Below are 22,666 nucleotides of genomic sequence, written 5' to 3' on the forward strand. Positions count from 1 at the left end.
GATTAGTAACATAATAATAAAGTTCAGGTTTTAGATCAAGGCTGAGTCAAATCAATTTTATACACAAAATTAAAGTCACCCCCCCCCCACTCTGGCAATCATTACTATGAAGTCTTCCATGACCTAAGAAGGCAGAATGCCATGCCAAACAGCAAAGCATAGCACTATATAAACAAGGCAAATAACACATGAGCATAGACGAGTTATATAACACACATTTTCAAAGCTTTTAACAACCTTTGCTTTTGGCTGCTGCTTTCTTGTTGGAAGAATCACCGGAAGAAGACAGGTCAATATTATCAGGATCACCTCCTTCCTCTTCAATTGCCTATGTTAGAAAGGTAGGTTAATATACAAATTCTCTTTAAATGCATGTTTTAATAATAAATTAAATTTCAAATTTTATCTAAATTGACATTTTAGTGATGAAATAAAAGATAAACAAATCTCAAATCTCTTGAAAACACAAGATATTAAAATAAGAAGCCCTGTCATAAAACCTTCTTCAAGAAATTAAGCTACTTAAAAGAGTAAATAAAGCATCCTTGCAAAAAACCTCCATTATATGATTAGCAAAATCAGATTGTAGTGATGTATAAGAATCACAATAAAGGGGGGACAATTAAACATAAACTGGATCCATGGGGGAGGGGCAGAATATTAACTGGACGACTAATTATTAAGTTCTACTTAAGTACTGTATATTATGAGCCATTTAAATTTAATAACAAGTGTTCCCTTTATTCTTCTGATTAATTTTTTCCCTCCCCCACAATCCCGACATACCCAGAAATAAACTAGAGATTCAACCATTGAAAGGCCAACCGTTACTATGGGACGTGAGAATTAAAAATATAGTCACCCATATACCAAGATTTACTTAGCCCTCTCTATATAAATAAGTCTATGTACATAGATTTTTCTACATAGTTTTATGTAGCTCTCTACATTAAGTTTGTGTATCTAGATCTCTCTGTATACAAACATTTATGCAGACCTCTCTAGAGATAAATCTATATATCGAATCTCTCTATACGTAAATTTATGTATATAGATCTCTAAACGTAAAGATATCCATATGTAGTATAAAATGTATTGTTATCTATATTCAGTATTCATATAGACACTATGCTAAACGTTAAAATATGTGTATCTAATCTTTAAGTGTATCTAAAAGTAATGTATATTTCAGAATATGTACCTATATAACAGTCTATATTACGTAGAAAATCTAGATCTCTACACGCATAGATTATCTGCACTCCACAGAATAAGAGAGTTCAGCTATCCCTTCTAACAACCAACTTCATTAAGGTAAAGAGAAAGACATTTGAACCAAACATGATAACTTTACTGAAAACCCCTAAGTGCCCGTCCCCTTTCCGACCGGGAGAAGGCCATGCGCTCGCCTCCGGCACAAGCCCCTTCGCGGCGCCTTAAATCGCCACTGTTCCCGAAGAGCCCGGCCGGCCGCCCGGAGCAGCTGCTGCGACGCCCGGTGCGGCGGAGCCTAGAACCAGCCCGCGAGCATCACACCTCGGCCCGTGAACCCGAGGAGGCATGGGGGAGGGGAGTGGGCAGCCTGGCGGCTCCAGGTGGGGGTGGGCGTGGGACTAGGGATGGGGGGGGGGGCGCGTAGCAATGCCACCGCAGCCCCCTCCCCATAAACAGATCCCTGCGGGTTCAGGGAGCTCCAGACAAGCCCAATGGCAGTGTCCTAAGAAAAAAGGGGAGAGGACGGGTAGCGCGGCCTTGGACCGCGCAGGACACCGCCCCCCCCTTTGGCGTCCCCAGCCGGGCCTCACCTGCTTAAGCCGGGAAACGAGCACGTTTTTCACCCCGTTAATGTCCAGGTTCCGCCGCTTCAACTCCGATTTGAGATCGATCACCCGCAGGTCGCTGATCTTCTTACTCTCCGACTGCCCCGAGGCTGCAGAAGTGGCAGAGGAGGAACCAGAGGTAGTGGCGGCCATTTTAGAGAGGGAGAACGCAGCAGAGGCAGCTCCTGAGCTGCAGGGTGAGGGCGGCGGCGGCAGTGGCTTCACCAACTTCGAGCCGGGCCTGAGATCCCAGCCAGTCTCTCACTGCTGCGCACAATGAACCACTGGCCCCGCCCCTCGTCCCACCCCGCCGCAACCAGCCTCAGCCAGCACCCGGATGGAAGGGCACGCCTGCGCACTGGCGACCAATTCCCGCTGCCCCTAAGGAGGAACCTGCGCACTGGGGCCTCTGGCGTGGGGAGCCCAACCCCCTCCCTCCCGGCTACCTGAAGAGTGCTGCTCTCTTACGCCCTTACGCGAGGTGTGAGGTCAGACAAGTTTTAACTGCAGTAACGTTCATTTTGCCACCGTTCCATTGGTTATGGTTTCTTTTCCTTTTCCTTTTTTTTTCTGAAGCATGAAAGGCATTGAGTGCCAACAAAATGCTGAACACCATAAAACATTAGTAAATACTTATCACTTAATAAATGCTTGTTGAATGACTGAGCTGGCTGTGACCTGATCCCATTTCTCACCCTTAAATAATATGCTTTAGTGGCCTTTTCTAGGTCTTCCCCTATTTACTTGTGGGACAGATTGAAATTTTAGTAAGGAGTCGATAATTTCTTTGCCAACCCATCTGACTGTATATATGTGATGGCCCAACCCCAAATGTTGCTCTGCAGAATCAAGAAATGTGCTTCCTAAAAATCAAATACTAGGACCTCTTGATGCCTCACAGGCAATGATCATTATTTTTACATCAAGAAAATTAAGTCTCCAAGAACGGTGATAATCTCCTCTTTGAAGAACCACCTTACCAGGTAAGTATCCTCATTTGGATTAATCATAATTATCTGTTTTTAAAAATAATATTAATTTCCTCCAACTACATGTAAAAACAATTTTTAACATTCGGGTTTTTTTTAGGTTTTGATTTCCAAATTCTATCCCTCTCTTGCTCCCTTCCCTCTTCCCCCCTCACCTGAGATGGTTAATCATTTTGTGCAAGAAAATTCAAATAGTAGGGAAGAAAGGAAAAGAGGAAAGAAAGGAGGAAGGGAAAAATAGTATGCTTCAGTCTATATTCAGACACCATTAGTTCTTTCTCTGGAGGTGGATAGCATTTTTTCATCATGAGTCCTGTGGAATTGACTTTGGATCATTGTATTGCTGAGAATAGCTAAAGTAATCTTCATCATAAATATTGCTGTTACTGTGCACAATGTTCTCCTGGTTCTACTCACTTCACTTTGCATCAATTCATGTAAGTTTTTCCAGATTTTCCTGAAATCATCCTGCTTGTCATTTTTTTTTTTTTTTGCTTTTTGGAGGGCAATTGGGGTTGAGTAACTTGCCCAAGGTTACATGGCTAGTTTTTTTGTGTGGGTGTTAAGTGTCTGAGGCTAGAACCAAATTCGAGTCCCCATGATACTGGGCTAGCACTTTACTCACTGTGCCACCTAGCTGCCCCTCTGCTTGTCATTTCTTATAGCACAATAGTATTCGATTAAAATCATATACCACAGCCTGTTCAGATATTCCCAAACTGATGAACATCCCCTCAATTTCCAATTCTTTGTCACCAGAGAAGAACTGCTGTAAATATTTTTGTACAAATAGGTTCCTCCCCCACGCTTTTCTTAACTCTCTTCGGAATACAGACCTAGCTGTGATATTGCTGGTTCAAAGGGTATGAACAGTTTTATAGACCTTTAGGCATAGTTCCAAACTGCTCTCCAGAATGGTTGGATCTATTCACAATTCTGCTAACAGTGCATTAAATACATTAGTGTCTCAGTTTCCCACATCCCCTCCAACATTTATCACTTTCCTTTTTTTATCATATATACCAAGAGGTGTGAGGTGGTACCTCAGAGTTGTTTTTAATTTTCGTTTCTCTTAATCAATATTGATTTAGAGAATTTTTTCATGTAGTGTCACATCCCTTAAACACAGATATACTCCCTGAATTTCAAGCTTAAACATTTGAATTCTTGTGGCCCATTGCAAGAGATTTTTTTTTTTTTTGCAGAGGTGAGTGGGTCAATTCTCTCCTTTAATGAATCCACCTTTGTAGAGGAACATGAAACTATCAAATTTAGTTCAACTATAAAGGTAGGTTTTTAGAAGAATTGTCAAAGAGAATACAAATGTCCCCAATTAGTTTACCCACTCAGGTTCTTAATTTCTATTAGTTGCACAACTATTTTCCTAATTGGTCAGGCTTAAAATCTTGGGGTCATTTTTTGACTCCTCTCTTGTGAGTAAATCACCACATCTTGTGAGTCCTGCTTTTGAAATCTTTCTTATTCATTTCTTCTTTTCAATTCTTGTAATCTCAATAATCTAAGTCCCTTTTGTAAACTTCAGGTCCAGGTCACTGTAATAGCAATTTAATTGTTCTCCCTATCTTCAGTATCTCTTCCCTTGAGGCTATTTTATACATTGCCACCAAATTGGATTTGGAGTCAGAGGAACTGTGTTCAAATCCCAACTCAGCAATTTATCACCTCTGTGTCCTTGCCGAGTAACAACTTCTCTGGACCTTCATTTTCTCACCTATAAAATCTTTTAAGGTTACTTCTAGCTCTGAATCTATGATCTGTAATAATCTATTTCTACATCTGTAAAATGAGAGGATTGGATTAGGTGACTTTTTAAGTGCATTGTCTAAATCTATGAACCACAAACCCATGTAAATAAATTTTAGAAGATCTCTTGATCTGTGTGATAAACCTTCAGAGTATCTCAGGAATGGATGTGCCAAAACTTTGCCCTTGAATGACTTCATGAAACATGCTAATTAAGTTTAGAAGCCAATTAAGTGTTGACTTAATATCAATAAAGAAACAATTAGAAGTACCTCACAAAGGATGTGAAAAGAGGGCAGAACAGAAGATTATGAAGAGGGGAAGAAGACAGAGGTCTCAAGGCCTGGACTCAGGAACCAGAGAGAGCAGCAACACAAAACCCTAAAATAAGAGAGAAGCCCCTAAGAGAAAGCTAGCCGTGGAGGGCAGTGGTTGGTAATCAGGACCAGGCTTGGAAACAAATGGTGGGAGAAGCATTGGTGAGTATTTTGCACTCAGAGGAGCTCATCCTAAAAGAGGGTCTTATGAAGAAACAGACCCCAGCATTGAAGTTAAAAAGTCCTCTTTTGAAGCACTCAGTTGAGATTTACAGACTGGAGGGTGGAAGAGGGAGCACAGTAAGCTGTATATGAGTTTTGCCTCTGTATGTTTGTAGCAATAAAGCTGCTTTTGATACATTGTGGCTCTTAACCAATAACATTCATGGTAATCGCTTATAAATAGCATTGTACAGTTTACAATGTGCTTTTTTTGAAACAGTCCTGTGAGATATAGCATGCATCCCTGTTTTATAGACGTTAGCTGACTTCACATTGAATTAAAAGTCCAATATTATTCCATAACCCTCTCACAAAATTCAGTTAAATATCCCTCAAAGTGGAGTAGGTAAGAGAAAGAAGTTAAGGTTAACGTAGCCTGCCCCCCAATAAGTCTACATTTATTAAGTGTTTTCCATGTGCTAGGCACTGTGATAAGTGGTGGTGATGCAAAGGCAAAATATAGTCCCTGCCTTCAAGGAGCTTATACTCTAGTAGGGAGACAACATGTAAACAAATATATACAAAGCAAGCATCACACAGTATAAATAGGAAATAACTGAGGGAAGGCATTGGAATTAAGAGAGATTGGGGAAGGTTTCCTATAGAAGGTAGGATTTTAATTGGGAGTTAAAGGAAGCCAAGGAGGTCAGAACATCCCAAACACTGAGGACAGCCAGAGAAAATACCAGGAGCCAAGAGAGAGATGGAGTGTCTTGTTCATGGAACAACCAGGAGGCCAGTGTCACTGCATCCAAGAGTATATAGCAGGGAATAAGGTGTAAGAAGACTGGAACAGTGGAGGTGGAGGTGAATATAAAGGGCTGTGAATGTCACACAGCATTTTGTATTTTATTTTGAAGGCAAAAGCCACTGGAGTTTATTGAGTAGGACAGTGACATGATTGTACCTGTTCTTCAGGAAAAATCAGTTGTTGTTTTTTTTTAGCAATCAGGGTTAAGTAACTTGCTCAAGGTTACAGGGCCAGTTATTTCTGGGTGTGGTGCTGAGTGTCTGAGCCCGGGATTCGATCTCCAGGTCGTCCCAACACTGAAGCCAGTGCTCCTACTCACTGAGCCACCTGGCCGCCCCTAGGAAAAATCAGTTTAGTGGCTGAATGTTTTAGAATAGGAAGACACTTGAGACAGGATGACCCACCAGCAGGCTATTGCAGTAGTCCAAGAGTGAGGTGATGAGGGCCTGCACTAGAGTGGGCAGTATCAGAGAAGAGAATAGGATGTATTCAGAAGGTGTTACAAAGCTGAAATCAGCAGTCCTTAGCAACATGGATATTGTGGGGTGGGAAATAGTGAGGAATTCAGGATGACTCCTAGGTTGTGAGCCTGAGGGATTTGGAGGATGGTGTTGTCTTCTACAGTAATAGGAAAGGTAGGAGAGGGAGGCCAGGTTTAGGGGGAAAGATAATGAGTTCTGTTTTGGACATATTGAGTTTCAGATATCTACTGGACATCCAGTTCACATATCTGATTGGAGGTCAGCAGAAAGATTATGACCGGAAAGTTAGATTTGATAATCATCAGCAAAAAGATCATAATTAAACCCATGAGGACTGATGAGATCACTAAGCAAGCAGTGTAGAGGAAGAAGAGAAGAGGACTTAGGACAGAATTCTGAGGGTTACTTATGGTTAAAGGGAATGGTCTGGAAGAGGATCCAGTAATGGAGACAGAATAATTGATTAGAGAAGTAGAAGGGAAACCAGGAGAGAGTGATTTCCTGAAAACCTACAGAGAAGAGAGTATCAAAGAAAAGCAAGAGTGATGAGTGGTGTCAAAGGCACGGAGGGGTCAAGGAGAATGAGGATTTAGAAAAGGCCATTGGATTTGGCAACTAAGAGCTCATTAGTAACTTAGGAGAAAACAATATTTGTGAGATGGTAAGATCAGAAGGATAGAAAGTTGAGATACCTACAGTAGATGGCCTTTTTGAGGAGTTTAGCTATAATGGGCAGAAGAGATAAGAACATTAATTAGTGGGAGTAGAAGGATCAAGTGAGGTTTTTTTCAGGATATGGGCATTTAAAGACAAGAGGATCAATGGAGCATTTTTCAAATGAACAAAAGGAGAGCCAGCAAAAATCACAGAAAAGCAGGACAGCTTTGAAAGTTATATGTTAAATTGAATATATATTTTTCAAAGGCAGGCTATATATAATTGAGTGCACTTTCATTTAAAATGCTCTTTTCCTGTTCTATTACACAGACACACAAATGTTTATTTGATGTTTTTAAGAATAAAAATAAGATAAAATTCAAATAAATAAGTAATCTCCAAAGGAGACCTACACTCTTTGTTTCATGGAAGGGTCCAACATAAGGACCATTTATTTGATGGTTTCTCATCACCTCCAAAATCCAGACTCCTTAGATGAATTTTTAAGGTCTTCTATAATCTCTCCTCAGTGTGTTCTGTACCCTTATATAAACCATCCTTTGTTTCAAATCCTTTGTTGTTGACAAGCAGAGCTCCATATTGTGCTTTGAATGCATCATGCTCATGTCTTGGTGTTTTGCTCTTTCTGTTTCCCCTGTCTGGAATGCCCTCAATTAAATTCAATTAAATACTAGTCTCTAACTATTTAAAGCCTACCTTGGCGAAATGACCTGTAGGAAAAGATTTGAGTTGTAACTAGGAATTGTTGCACCTGGTACAAGCACCAGAAGCCCTACCCACGGTAAGTGCCATGAAAGGCAGCTTTGCTTGGGAAAAGGAGGCTGACACTATACTATGGAGATATCCAGGATACCAGGAGGCCATTGCTGGTGAGATAACTTCACAGCCCCAGAAGAAGAGGATCATTTAGTAGCTTCCCATTTAAAATAATCTTAACCACCTAATTATTAAGAGTAATTAATTGTTTCTTCATGCTTTGGCATTCATGAAGCCTGATTACCTGGGGGGGTAGAGTGGGGTGGGCTTGAATCCTTCCTACACACACACACACACACACACACACACACACACACACACACACACAGTCTCTCTCTCTCTCTCTCTCTCTCTCTCTCTCTTTCTCCAATAAAATGTCATATTAGAGTGGCAAGGAACTTTAGGAATCATCTAGTTCAATTTCTTGATTTTATAAAAAGGAGGAAACTGAGGCCATTGACAATGCAAATGACTTACATTTTAGTCAAAGAGTAAGGCTTGTTCAACGCTTAGTGGAATGGAGACTGGGCTAACTTAGAGTTATGTGGAACTTAAACCTGAAAGACTCAGAGACTGTCAGAGCTGGAACAAACCTTAGAGCTACCTTGTTCAAACTTCTCATTTTACAGAGGAAGAGACAGGTCCAAAGTTAGTTAGAAGGGGATGCTTCTCCCTGAGTAGCAAAATATGCTTCCAGATAGACCTAGAATGGATAGGCGCTCTCTCTACTGAGTAAACCAGCTCATAGGCTAGTGTTGAGCCTTCCTCTCTACCCCTAGTCTGGTGAGTTCCTTCAGTTTTGGCCTGGTGAGACAGTCAAGCTTAATGGGGAGTCCAAATTCACTCTTGTCATAGTTCCACCCCATTCCACCTCCAAGTCCTCCATATTCCTTCTTTCTTAGAAGAATACAGTTGTATGTAAGTGGCCTTTTACATTTCCTGCCCTAAAAAAAATTCCCAGTACCTGAACCCTAGTTATGCCTCTGGATAAAATAATAGAAAGTGTAGCATATGTATTATTCAACTGTAACACTCAAATAATCAGTTTGGCCAATAGAGGAGTTCTGCCCAAGTATTTACTTCTCCTTTTGCTCCAACCTCGTTGGCAAAGGCCTTGTATCAGGGGTATAGTTAGCTGATTGATCAGAGTTGCCTAGTAAGACTATTTGTTCTACAGTCACTGAGGAAACTGCATCAACAAAGCACTAGGGAAATTACATCAATAAATTGGTAGATAGCAGTGTTCAAAAGGACCATTTGGATGTTGCCTCAGGAAAATAATAAGATTTCTGTTCCATGACAACCTGATGAAGCTACTCAGCTCATGATCACTGACCTTTGTGATGTCCAACCTTGAAACCTGACATATCTGAAGCTGTCAAGGATGACTCTCAAGGGATTCTTCAGCTGCGGATGATCTAAGATAGAGATCATGAGTATCTGAAGTGAAATCACCTACCTCACATCTCTCTTTATGTGGTTACCTTTCTATATCACATGGGTAGTGTACTTGTTCCCCAGGAGCATGTCTTCATAGTAGTAATAGTTTCTCAACACCACATGAGCAGTATGCTTGCTTACAGTAAAGTAAACATACACATATATGTAAGATCTGTGGCCTGTGGTACAGGTACTCATTTCATCGTGGGGCCTCAACTCTACACACACTAGGGCTTCAGTCTTGGGCTTCCAAATGATAAGAACAGACTTTTCTTAAGTTCTCACACATTATGACCACATGGAATCACAAGGAAACCCTTTAAATAAAGCTTAGTTTTGACTTATCTATGATTTCTCTTAAAAGGAATGATTAAAAGAGTCACTCACAAAAAAAAATTCATTTTACAAAGTATATACAGAGAGAGAGATAAAGTAGATATACAGGACAGCTACTTATTCTCTTTACGAAAGAAATTGCTTAAAATACAAAAAAAGACTCACACGTATACATTAACAAATGCCTAAAGCATGCTACAATAACCCATTGCACATTTGACTCTCTCTGGGAGGTTGATACCCAAAATATTAAAATGTGAAATATTTTGTGGGACTACTGATCAAGTGTTTATAACTTGCATCTTATAACAACTCATTCAAGGTTTATATCTTCTAGTAAGCTATGCCCTATATGGATCTTTGTTAGTCCTTTCATCTGTAATATACTTCTAGAAGGGGGTTATCTCCTCCAAAAAGTTTTAATGAGATCCTCTCCAGCTAAGCAACCAGCATCTGATGTTAAGGTTCTTGAGGTCTCAAATTCACAAGTTTGTCACCAAGGCTAAAACATATGTCTCAGGATCCTTGTTGAGACCCTTGTACTCAGGGAAAGAAACATAAAACAGAGAAGGCAGCCAGGGCCTTGAGATCTAGTCTTGGGATGACTGTGATAGTAATGGCAATTAAAGATTCCCCTGTATTGGCTTGGTTTTCAAATTGATTGTGTTAAAACCCAGAGCTTGTTAATCCCACCTGTGGGATGGACTTGTTGATGTGAAAAGAAAGTCCTGAACTGGGAGGAGCTGGTGACATAGATTTGGAGAGACAAGAGAGAGGCAGAAGAATTTTTTGGAAGCAGCACCTTGTGGAGGCAGAGAGAGACTGAGAAGGATTGCTGAGGGCCACTTTGAATTGCCCTGGACTTTTGAGACCTGCCCCCTGAGCTGCCAAGGACTGAGGAGACATGGCTGTTTTGCTGGTACTTTGTCTGTCTGTTTTGATGTTGTTTTGCCAGATTTGTCCACTGGTGAAAGACAGTCCTGTTGTTGAAGAAGTCCTGGAACCTGGCTTTTGCTTAAGAAGCCCTGAGACTGTCCTGCAGACAGAGAGTGAATATTGTCCACTGGTGAAGGGCAGTGCTGTTGTTGCAGGGGTCTGGGAACCTTTCTGTTGGTTCAGAGCTACTGAGACTGTCCTGCAGACAGAGAGTGAATACTGTCCACTGGTGAAGGACAGTGCTGTTGTTGCAGGGGTCTGGGAACCTTTCTGTTGGTTCAGAAGCCCTGAAGAAGGATTTTCTTGTTGTATGTTTACAGAAATCCTGGGAGAGGGTTTTGCTAATGTTTTCAGGGGTTCTAGAACTGTTCTACAGACAGAGGATGAATTAATGAAGAGACTGGCAATGTATCTTGTAGCCTTGCTAAGCCTTGTCTCCCCAGGAACTAAGATTGCTGAGAACTTGCCTCCTGTCAAGATGAAGAAAAGACCTCCATTTGGATATTAAGTGCTGTGCTTAAACTTGATGTAACTCTGGGGTAGATTCAATTGTGATCCAGGGGTGGGGAACTTTTGACCTTTTTGTGCTTTGTGGTGGACTAAATGAAGGTATAGCCTAGGGGTGAAGTATTTAGAATGGGGACTTTGTAATTGATTGAATGATTGGAAGGTCCTGGGGTGGGGGGTAGTACTTGGAGATTATTTAATCACACTTAGTAAATGCTGTATTTTGAATGATGTCATGTTTTGACCTTCTCTGTTCTTGGTTGGTCACTGAATAAAATGGAGAGCACCTATGCTGGTATTCTGAGCCATGGGAAGTTGCCTTTCCTTGGCATTACATTACAATGATTTAGACAAGTACATGTATGTGGGAACAGTTGCCAGAGTTTCTGAGAGGAAGAGGAACAGCAAAAAGAGGAGGGAGTTGAGAGTGATCCATTTATCCCTTTGTTGAAAATCTGAAGGAAAGCTTGATATAGGTCAATAATATAAATAAAGAGAAATCACAGCCCTACTGGACTTCACCTTCCTCTTCTGTTAATGAAGGGAAGACTAGATTACAGTCACAGATTGATCATATAATTGACCTAAAGCTGGAATGAACCTTAGGTCATCTCTTCCAACCCCTTCATTTTACAGATGAGGAAACTGAGGTCCACAGAGGGTAATTGCTTTCCCTGTGATCACACAAGTAGTAAGTGATAAAACCAGGATTTGAAAACTAGCCCTCTGACTCCCAGCCCAGTACTTTTTCTGCTATACCATACTCATTAGCTTCTGCGATACCTTCCAGCTATAGAACTATGATCCTCTGACTCTATAAAAAAAAGCAAAAAACAAAGGCAAAACTGAATGCTTTGAAATTATAATTGCCAAGTCTTGTACTGAAGAAGAAACATGAGAAGGTACTACCCTTCTTTATAGAAATAGAGAATTATGGACATAAGGCTGTGGGCTGAGAACACTGCATGAAAAATTGATTAGTTTTGCTGAGTTGGGTTTTTCTTTTTTCTAAGTAGAGATGGTTCTCTGTAAGGGGGAAGAAGGAGAACTACATTGGGAAATAAAAGTGATATAAAAATAAAATATAGCAATAAAAATTAAAGGTAAAGTAAAATCTCAAGAAAAACTTTTGTGGTATTTGAGGGGATTAGGACTCCCTGTAGCATCATATTTTCCATATGTCAAAGTCTAGCTCAAATACCATAAAATTCTTGAAACACCTCAAATAAACCAGTGAAAACTAACTTCATTTTGTTTAAGGAATAAGGAGCAAGATTTTCTTTCAGCATTATAGTAGGATCAGGAGTGTCCCCTCACTACTGAGTTATAGCAGGTGGAATATGGTTGATAAGTGTTACATATTTTTCATTTCAATAGCCACAGAGTGTCTCCTTAACTTCTTGATACCAAGGTCAAAGGCATTGTCCCCCCCCCCCCCAGGAACTATATAGGAAGAAGGGACTGTTTCAGAAATCCCAAAGTCCGAGGTAGATTTTTGTTAAAAAATGAAAGAAAGAAAGATATTATGGATAAAGTTCCAAAGCTAATCCACAAAACAATTATTTAGTCCTGGTATAACAACTCATAACTAGACTCACTACTAGGCTGGACATAGAAAGATGAATATTTGGATCATATAAACTCTCAAAAGTCATTTTTTAAAAGTTAAATGTGATTGAAATCTGAAATATTGTAAGAAGAACCTACACATGAAATAAGATCTCCTTGAAACATAAATGACAACTTGTAATATCAATGCAATATTTACAGTGCTAGCAGTCACTATAAATATGCCTGCATAGTGCTCAATTGCAAAATATAACAGACTACATATAGAAGACAGAAGCAAAACATTTGTTCAGACACCAGAAAACCAAATCCCCAAACCAGTAAGCTGATTCCATCATAGTAGCAAAGAAGTTAATAAACAATAACAGCACAAAGAGCAACAGCATCCTTTAGCCTTCCCACAAACCAACATTTACTCACAAGCCTGTTTCTCTCAGATGTGTCCTCTTCTCCCTCCAGTCTAGCTGCTCTCATTCCCAGCTTCCTGTGGGCTCTGCTTCACCCTTCAGCAAACTCCTCCCACCACAGGCTCCATGTGATTACATTCATCCTATTGGGGGCAGGGTATATCTTCAAACCAGGGAAGGTCTTCAAATTCCCCTAGGCTTATTAAGGGGCAGGAAAGATCTTCAAATTCCTATTATGATTACATTCAGCCCCAAGATCTTTCATGTCCCTTAAAATACATTAACAATACATTTCACTATATAGATTAATGGGACTTCAGGGGTAACTGTTGAGGTAACTGGTGTCAGCAGAACTTTGCAAGAATATAACAGGGACAATAGAAAATCAGGATATAAAACAATATCTTAGGGTGGGAGCTTAAGCACAAGCATCCTATCTTTACCCCCCCTCAAAGGAATGGGGCTCAAAATCTTGGGATAAGAGACAAAGATCTCTTCTCCATAGCTACTTCCTGCTGAAATTGGATGTAAAGTTGTCTCTGCCCCAAGAGGTCCCATTCAAGAGATCAGTTCTTTAACTGGCATCCAGAACTTGGTCAATGCCAGGTCCAGGAGGTCCCATTTGAAAGGTCAGTTCTTTAGTTGGCATCTGGAGCTCATTCAATGCCAGGTCCAGGGGTGGCACATCACAGTCATGGGGGTAGCATCCAGCTGAAGTGAAGAGGCAGGTAGAGGGTACTAAGCCTGCAGGAAACAAATCTTGCAAGCAAGTTTAACAGACAAAAAGCCAAAAAGAAACAAATATAGGGTCAGCCATGCTTCTGGAGTTCATGAACTAACTATCACAGCCTCTTTCACAGTAGAATATATGAGTTAAGGGTACAATTTGGTAATCACTTTCTCCTGAATAAACAACAGTTCAGTATTGTCTTTCCATGTGCTATAATCTCTACAGCATTTGGAACATCATCTGGCTTACACTTTATCCATACTTTAGCTCCTAATTTTATTTTATCAGTAGAATGAAATCTTTCAGTTCCTCTGATAGTTATTTCAGAAGGAGGATCAGTTTTCACAAGGGGTATCACTTCACAAGGAATAATAATCACTTGAACTATTCTATCATTTTTACAAAAGTGTATGGGTGCTTCACCCAAATTTTGGAATATCACAATAATTTCTCCTTGATAATTAAAATCTGTTATACAAGCCAATACATGTATTCCTTGGGCTACTAAACCTGATTTAGGTGATATCTGCCCAAAATGATTTTTAGGGATTCTCATAAATATTCCAGTAGAGATGTTTCTTTTTTCTTTTCTATCCAACCAAAAGTCCTCTCAACAATGTAAATCATATCCTGCTGAGCCTGGTGTTCCTGGATATGGTGCTGGGACATCTTACTTTACAATCCAAAATTCAATATTTGAGATCTTATGTGTCTGCTGTTTTCTAATTTGCAGATTTGGGATCATCGTTCTGACTAGGTGTGTACTTCCTGTAAATGGTCTCTTATTCAAATTATGTAAAGGAGTGAACAATTTATCTTTCTACTTTTGATATGAATTATTAGAAATTAACTTCCTTAATTGTTCTTTCAATAATCCATTCATTCTTTCAATTAACCCAAATGCATGTGGATAATATTGAATATGATATATCCATTCTATATTGTTGAATATACAATATCTCTTCATTTCATTACCTTTGAAATGTGACCCATTGTCACTTTGAATCTACATTGGAAGTTTTTTACAGGTTTTTTTTCTGGGTTGCATTCTTATAAGGATAAGCCACTAGCACACCTGAATAGGTGTTGACACAAGTACATATAAATTTACATCCTTTATCTTATGATAGAGGACCAATATAATCTATTTGTCAAATTTGGGCTGGGACTTTCCCCCTGGCTATCTCCCCAGTTACTACCTGAGAAACAGTTCATTCCTTTTCCAAATTGACATATATGACATTCTTCTGCTATCTGGTTTGTTTGGGTTTTTTTTGGCAGGGAGGGCAATTGGGGTTAAGTGACTTGCCTAAGGTCACATGTCTAGTTTTATGTGTGTGTGTTAAGTGTCTGAGGCCAGATCTGAATTCAGGTCCTCCTGACTCCAGAGCCAACTCTCTATTCATTTCTACACCTAGCCACCCCCTGTTATCTGTTTTAACAATTGAGTGAGAGACATTCATACCTTGATCTTGTGCCCACTGGTTTGTGGCCTTGACCCCTAAATGGCTGGCTGTTTGGTGGACCCATTTTGGGAGTACTGGATCATCAGCTGGTGTCAGAGTAGGGACAATAAGTTGAGTACCAATATTTGCTAGTCAATCAACATGTGCATTGTACTCATGTTCTGGCGTGGTGAGGGCCACGTGAGCATCTACATGAAAAACCGACAAATTAGTAACCAAAGACATGTCCCATATATCTTCACATAATTCTTTACCCCAGACTTGATTACCATGAATTCCCCAGTTTTAATTTTTTCACATGGGCATCCATGAAGCTAACCCATTAACTACCACCCGTATCAGTAAATATATGACACTATCCTCCTTGTTCTGTTTTGATGGCTTGATGTACTGCCATAAGTTCAGCATATTGACCACTTCCACCTATCCCAGTACTTTCCAAAGTATACCGAGTACATGGGTTATAGGCTGCTGCTTGCCAATGTCTTTATTTTTTTTTCAGAGGGAAACCTTTATTTGGGGAAGGTCCTTAACAATGGGGGAATGAAAATTATTTCCCCCTGCCCCCCCCCCCATAAGACTGGGTTATCCAATAACCCCAATTCAGTAGCAGCAAGAGTCAGGTCACTGAAGATAAAGGCTCCAACACAACCAGCATCTAGTGCCCAAGCATGTCCTTGTCAGGCAGAGATCTCTGGGAGTAAGTCTGAGAGGACTCTGGATACACAAGTCCTTCCCTTCCACACAAGCTGTTCTGCTGCAAGGCTGGATCTAATATAGGGGTAGAAGAGGGAAGGTCACTTGGCCAGGTCCTTGGCCACAGCCTTCCCCACCTTGTCCTTGAGATAAGCGCCCTTCTGCCATTCAGACTTCAGCTCTAGCCACTCATAGTATGGAACATCACACCAGGAGGCCTGCAACCCTAAGGTGGCGCCTAGCCATAACAAATCGACCCAGCAGATCCTTGCTTTGACTGATGAAATTTGGGAACTCCCAACGAAGAAAAACCAACCTCTTGGCACCAGGGGGCAAAGGCTGAGTTCCAGCTGGCTGAGCCAGGTGAGGTGCCACAAAGTTCTTCATGGGCAGAGGTTGATTGTCCATGTCAAGTACCAACTCAGCATCCAGTTCCCAGCCATACTGAGTGGTCTCTCCAAAACAGGCCTTGTCATCGCTGCACAGCCACCCTTTCAATATGTCCTGCAAATCTTTCTGCATGGGTGTCATCTTCCTGGATGTGGGGGCCAATGTCTTTTATGGCCCAAATATTTTACTGTCCCATCAGTAAACCATGAGTATTTCTTCTTCAGTTAATCCATCATATCCATCATTCAATTTTACCAAGGATTATATTAGTGATTGCTTTGGTTCAAGGGATATATCATTTCCCTCAGTATCGATGTTTGCTATAGATTCTTTTAGAGCAGAAACTCCAATTTTGCCTGTTTTAGCTCTATTTTGAATATACCATTTCCATTTAATTATTCTGGCCTCTTGTGTATGTCCAGTTCTGTGAGAAGCTGGGGTGCTAATTACCCAGGTCATAATTGGAATTCCAGGTCTTAATATCACTTCACAGCCCAGAGTCAGTTATTTAGTCTCTGCTAAGGCCCAATATACAACAAGCAACTGCTTTTCAAAAGGTGTATATTTAACTCCAGATAAAGGAAGTTTCCTAGACCAAAATCCTAAAGGTACATTTCTGCTTTTTTGTTTCTGCCATAAACTCCAGTTTGCATAATCATCTTATATAGTCACTTGTAATTCCACTGGGCCATTGTGCATAGGCCATAAATCTAGGCCCAGTTGTATAACAGCCTTGACTTCTTCAAAAGTTTTACTCTGGAGAAGCAGGACCTCCCCGCAGCTCCAGCTTCCACCTTCCCCAAACCATATAAAAAGGGGACTCTAAACAAACTTTGGAGCTGCAGAACCCACAAAATGACACAGAGAAGCTAACCTCCCACTGAGGACAGCCTGGCAGGCTGGAACCAAGCGGCCAGCGCAGCGCTCTGGGAGCTAAGCCCAGCCCCACGCCACGGCTTTAGCCACAGGGTGGGCCTGACCAGCCACTGGCCGGAGGGACTCCAGATCAGCAGCAGCTGTGGCCGTTTCCAGATTTATCAACACATAGATGCGAAGGACAACGTGAGAGGTCAATGCAGTCTGGATTTTGGGACCCAGTAAGTGGGAGTGCTTGGCTTTTGCCCCCAGGGTGAGAAGCCACTGAGACACTGGCACAGCCAGCCAGTGCCACGTGGCAGCTTCAGCTCCTGGCCTGCAGAGTGTAGGGGGACCAAGCACCAGTCTGAAGGGTAATCACTCTTGCTTTAACCTTCTTGGATCTGGATTGCAGTCTAGGGTGGCAGTCATGGGGGTGTGTGACCAGCTTGCCAGAGCAAATGGAGGCCTCAGAGAGGGCACCCATCTAATACCTCCAGCAGCTGAGAAAACCTCAGTGTTTGGGACGAAAGCTCCCCTGTCTGGTGGCAGAGTCCTATTGTGGCAAAAAGCCCAGGGGTCAAGTGACTGAGGGGTGACATGACCAGGCAAAGGAAACAAAGCAGACAGAAGATTCCAACATTACACTCCTATTTTGGGGACAAAAAGGAGCAAAGCATAGAACAGGAGGAAGACAGTGAAGTCAGAACTCCTGCACCAAAAGCTTCAAAGGAAAATACGAGTTGGTTACAGGCCATAGAGAACCTTAAGAAGAAGATAAGAGAAGTGGAGGAAAAATTGGGAAGAGAAATGAGAATAATGCAAAAAAATTACGAAATGAAAGTCAACAGCCTGACTGAGGAAAATACCACCTTAAAAAATAGACTAACCCAAATGGCAAAAGAGGCTCAAAAAGGCAATGGGAGAAGAATGTCTTAAAAAGACAAATTTGCTAGATGGAAAAAGAATCTCAAAGGCTCACTGAGGAGAATCATTGCTTCAGAATTAGATTGGAGCAAATGAAAACTAATGACTTTAAGAGAAATCAAGATGCTGTTAAACAGATCCAAACAAATGAAAGAATAGAAGGCAAGGTGAAATATCTCATGGGAAAAACCATTGACCTGGAAAATAGATCCAGGAGAGATAATTTAAAAATTATTGGACTACCTGAAAGCCATGATAAAGTAAGAACCTAGAAATCATCCTCCAGGAAGTTCTCAAAGAAAATTGCCCTGATGTTTTAGAATCAGAGGGCAAAATGAGGTTGAAAGAATCCACCAATCACCTCCTGAAAAAGATCCCAAAAAGAAAACTCCCAGGAATATTATAGCCAGGTTCCAGAATTCCCAGATTAAGGAGAGAATATTACAAGCAGCCAGGAAGAAACAATTTGAATATTGTGGAAACACAATCAGGATAACCCCAGGATCTGGCAGCTTCTACACTGAGGGATCGAAGGACTTGGAATATGATATTCCAGAGGTCAAAGGAGCTGGGATTAAAACCAAGAGTCACCTACCCAGCAAAACTGAGTATCATGTTTCAGGGGAAAATATGGTCATTCAGTGGAATAGAGGACTTTCAAGCATTCTTGCTGAAAAAAAAACAGAGTTGAATAGAAAATTTGGAATTCAGATACAAGAAGCAAGAGAAGCATGAGAAGGTAAACAGGGAAAAGAAATCATAAGAATCAAAAGAAATAAAATATAAAAATCAAAAGAAATCAACTTATCAAAGCTGAACTATTAACATTCCTACATGGAAAAACAATAATTGTAACTTATGAAACCTTTCTCAGTAGTTGAAGGGAATATAAATATATGTGTATATATATATATGTGTGTGTGTGTGTGTGTGTGTGTGTCTATATATAAGGGTATATGGGCATATGAATACATATATGAATGTGTGTATATATGTTTACAAGTATACATAGAGGGCACAGGACCAATTTAACAGGAAGGGATGATAGTTAAAAAGGTGAAATTAAGAGGTTAGAGAGGAATATAATGAGAGGAGATGGGGAGAGACAGAATGGGGTAAACTATTTCATATAGAAGAGGCAAGAGAAAATGGTTACAATGGAGGGGAAGAATAGGAAGGCAAAAGGGAATGGGTCAACCTTATATTCCCATTGAATTTGGCTTGAGGAGGGAATGAAATACACACTAAACAGGGTATCTCACCCTACAGGAGAGTAGGGGAGAAGGGGATGAGAGGGGGGATGATGGAAAGGAGAGCAGGCTTGGGGGGAGGGAAGTTGAAAGCACCCACTTTTGAAGAGGGATGGGATCAAAGTAGAGAATACAACAAGTGGGAGGTGGGATGGGAGGGAGGGAAATATAGCCAGTGTTTTACAATATATCTACTATGTTATTGTTTTGCATTAGCTACACATGTACAACCTATACTGAACTGCTTATCTTCCCAGTAAGGGTGGGTGACAAGGGAGGAAGGGAATGAATCTATAATTCAAATTTTTAAAATCAAATGTTTAAATATATATGTATGTATGTATATACTATTATTAATACTATTTTACATATAATTGGGAAATAAGATATACAGGTACTGGGGCATAGAGATCCCCTGGAAAAGTCAAAAGGGGTATGGGAGAAGATATGTTAGAGAGCAGATTGGAGGAGGGGATATCCTGTGGTACTGCTATTTTGGGGTGGTGTGTAGGGGAAAAACGGGGAGAAAATGTGTAACTCAACATCTGGCAGAAATGAATGGTGTAAATCAGAAGTTAATAAATCATTTGAAAAAAAAAGTTTTACTCTGTTCAAGTCCCCAGTCAAATTCATATTTCTTCCGACTAACTTTTTATAAGGGTTTCAAAATCTGTCCCAGATGTGGAATGTGATGTCACCAATATCCAAATAATGCTATAAAGGTTTGGGCCTCTTTCTTATTGGTAGGGATAGGAAAATCCTGAATCTTTTGTCGAACTTGTGTGTGCATCTCTCACAGCCCCTTATTTCATTGTATACCCCCAAATTTTACATTTTAAGCTGTTGTTTGAATCTTTGCAGGGTTAATTTCCTACCCTTTGCTTTTATTTTACTTTATTTTTTTTTTCAAATTTTAATTTATTTATTTTTAGTTTTCAACATTCATTTCCACAAGATTTTGAGTTACAATTTTTTCTCTCCCCATCCTTCCCCTACCCCCACACCAACATAGCAAGCCTACTGAATACCCCTTCCCCCAATCTGTCTCTCTTATATCCTCCCCCTTGACCCCCCTAACTTTCTAGTAGGACAAGATAGGTTTTCATACCCCAGTACCTGTATATCTTATTTCCCAGTTGCATGTAAAAAAACAATTTTTAAACATTTGTTTTTAAAACTTTCTTTTAAAATAGTTTTTAAACCTATTTTCCCTCTGTTTTTAAACTATTAGGGCAATTTTGCTTGATAATTTCTTGAAAGATAGTGTCTAGACTCTTTTTTTGATCATAGCTTTCAGGTAGACCAATAATTTTTATATTATCTCTCCTGGTTATGTTTTCCAGCTCAGTTGTTTTTTTCCAATGAGATATTTCACATTGCCTTATTTTTAAAATTTGTTTGGATCTATTTTAAAGTATCTCAATTTCTCATAAAGTCATTAGCTTCCAATTGCTCTAATCTGATTTTGAAGGAGTTATTCTCTTCAGTGAGTTTTTGAAATTCCTTTTCCATCTGGCAAATTTGGCTTTTTAAAGCATTCTTCTCCTTGTTGGCTTTTTGAGCCTCTTTTGCCATTTGAGTTAGTCTATTTTTTAAAGTATTATTTTCTTCAGTACTTTTTTGGGTTGACTTTGGCAGTTTGTTGACTTGCTTTTCATGATTTTCTTGTATCATTCTCATTTCTCTTCCCAATTTTTCCTCCACTTCTCTCACCTGATTTTCAAAATCCTTATTGAGTTCCTCCATGACCTGTAACCAATTCATATTTTTCTTGGAGGTTTTTGATGCATAAGTTCTCACTTCAGTGTCTTCCTCCCACTCCATGCCTTTATCCTTTTTGTCCCCCCAAAATAATTCTGTTGTCTGTTTGTGCTCCCATTGCTCGCTCATATTGGCAGTCAATTCCTTGACTTTTGAGCTCTCTGCCACAGTAGAACTCTGCTTCCAGAATGGAGAGAGAGCTATGTCCCAAATCACTGGGGTTTTTGCAGCTGCCCTAGAGCTATGAAATAGGCACTCTCTCTACAGCCCCCACATGCTCTGGCTCACTGGTCACATACCCCAGGACCATCACCCAAGACTGCGATCTGGATCCAAGCAGGTCAAAGCAAGATCAATTACCCTCAGAATGGTTGCTTGGTCCCCCAACAATCTGCAGGCCAGGAGCTCTGAAGCAGCCACATAGCAGCAGCTGCAGCCACCATGCCTCCTCTGCTTCTCACTCTTCTATCCTCCCTTGGACCAACCAAGTTCAACATTGACCTTTTACTTTGTCTTTGGCATTTATGGATTGAGAATTCTGGAAACCACTGCAGCTGCTGGTGATTTACTCTAGAGAAGTCGGCTCCAGTCACAGCTGGTTGGGCCTGCCCTGGGGCTAAAACTATGCTCAGTCAGGACTGTGCTCTGCTCCCAGTGTGCTGTGCTGGACCCTTCCTGCTGATCTTCTTGGCTTCCTTCAGTGGGAGATTTGTTTCTCTCTGTCACTTTGTGGATTCTGTAGCTCTAAAGTTTGTTTAGAGACATTTCTTACATTGTATTGGAAGAGGTGGAAGCCAGGGCCATGAGGAAGTCCTGTTTCTACTCCACCATCTTGGCTCCACCCCACCACCCACCCTTTGCTTTTAATATGCTCAATTAAGAGTCAAACTCTTCTCCACTTCTTTTACATTTTCCTCTCTATCATAATATTATCAGTGTAGTGGGTAAGCTGTACACCAGTTTCTTTAATTCATTCAAATGTTCAGCCACAACCCTATGACAAATTGTGGCAAGCAGGTGAAAGTATATTGTCTGCCCTGCCAAGTGAAAGCAAACTAGTCCCATTGTTTAGAATCTATTGGGATCATAAAGAAAGCATTGGCTAAATCAATAACTTCATACCAAATCCCATCATATTTCTGGATCCTTTCTATTAAGATGGCAGTATCTGGAACAGCAGCATACAAGGGAAGAGTCACCTTATTCAGTTGTTTATAATCTACTGTCATTCTTCACGTCCCAACTGATTTTTGTACTAGCCAGACAGGATTATTCCATCATGTGGTTTTAGGGACTAACACTCCTGCTTCATCGTGTTCCCTTATAGTACTGGTAATTTCATCTTGTCCACCTCGCATACAATACTGCTTTGAAGTAATTACTTCCAAAGGTTCAGGTAAAATGATTGGGTTCACCTTTATTTTTCCCACTAAAACTGTATTAATTCCTATCTTCCTTACTGAGAAATGGTATCTTCCTTCAGGTAAATTCAGGGTCTTACCTCTCAATATATCTAGGTAATTTTTCTTAGGTAATTGTTCAATTTCCATCATTAGTTTGACTTGTATGGCTGATATTTCAGCCCCTCCCAGTCCTATGATGGTAGTAGGAATTCCA

General features: G+C 40.5%; 2 protein-coding genes across 4 annotated transcripts in view; one reads left to right on the forward strand and one right to left on the reverse strand.

Moving 5' to 3' along the window:
• SLTM (SAFB like transcription modulator) overlaps positions 1-2,111 on the reverse strand; it is a 47,668-nt gene extending 45,557 nt beyond the window's left edge. For 2 of the 3 annotated variants that reach the window (XM_069098160.1, XM_069098159.1), the window contains exons 1-2: positions 1,806-2,111; positions 238-328 (exon numbers count right to left, since the gene is read on the reverse strand). In XM_069098160.1, the coding sequence (XP_068954261.1) occupies positions 238-328; positions 1,806-1,973 (259 nt within the window). In that variant the 5' untranslated portion in view covers positions 1,974-2,111. The remainder of the gene's footprint in view (positions 1-237; positions 329-1,805) is intronic. The other variant, XM_069098158.1, reaches the window with a different exon arrangement.
• Positions 2,112-2,253: 142 nt separating this feature from the next.
• RNF111 (ring finger protein 111) overlaps positions 2,254-22,666 on the forward strand; it is a 160,686-nt gene continuing 140,273 nt past the window's right edge. Inside the window, exon 1 of the mRNA XM_069098162.1 lies at positions 2,254-2,803. The gene's annotated coding sequence lies outside the window, so the exon portion shown is untranslated. The remainder of the gene's footprint in view (positions 2,804-22,666) is intronic.

Source organism: Petaurus breviceps, unplaced genomic scaffold, assembly GCF_028583685.1.
Source record: "Petaurus breviceps papuanus isolate PSGF00001 unplaced genomic scaffold, PetGlider_PUasm1.0 37, whole genome shotgun sequence".
NCBI lineage: Eukaryota > Metazoa > Chordata > Mammalia > Diprotodontia > Petauridae > Petaurus > Petaurus breviceps.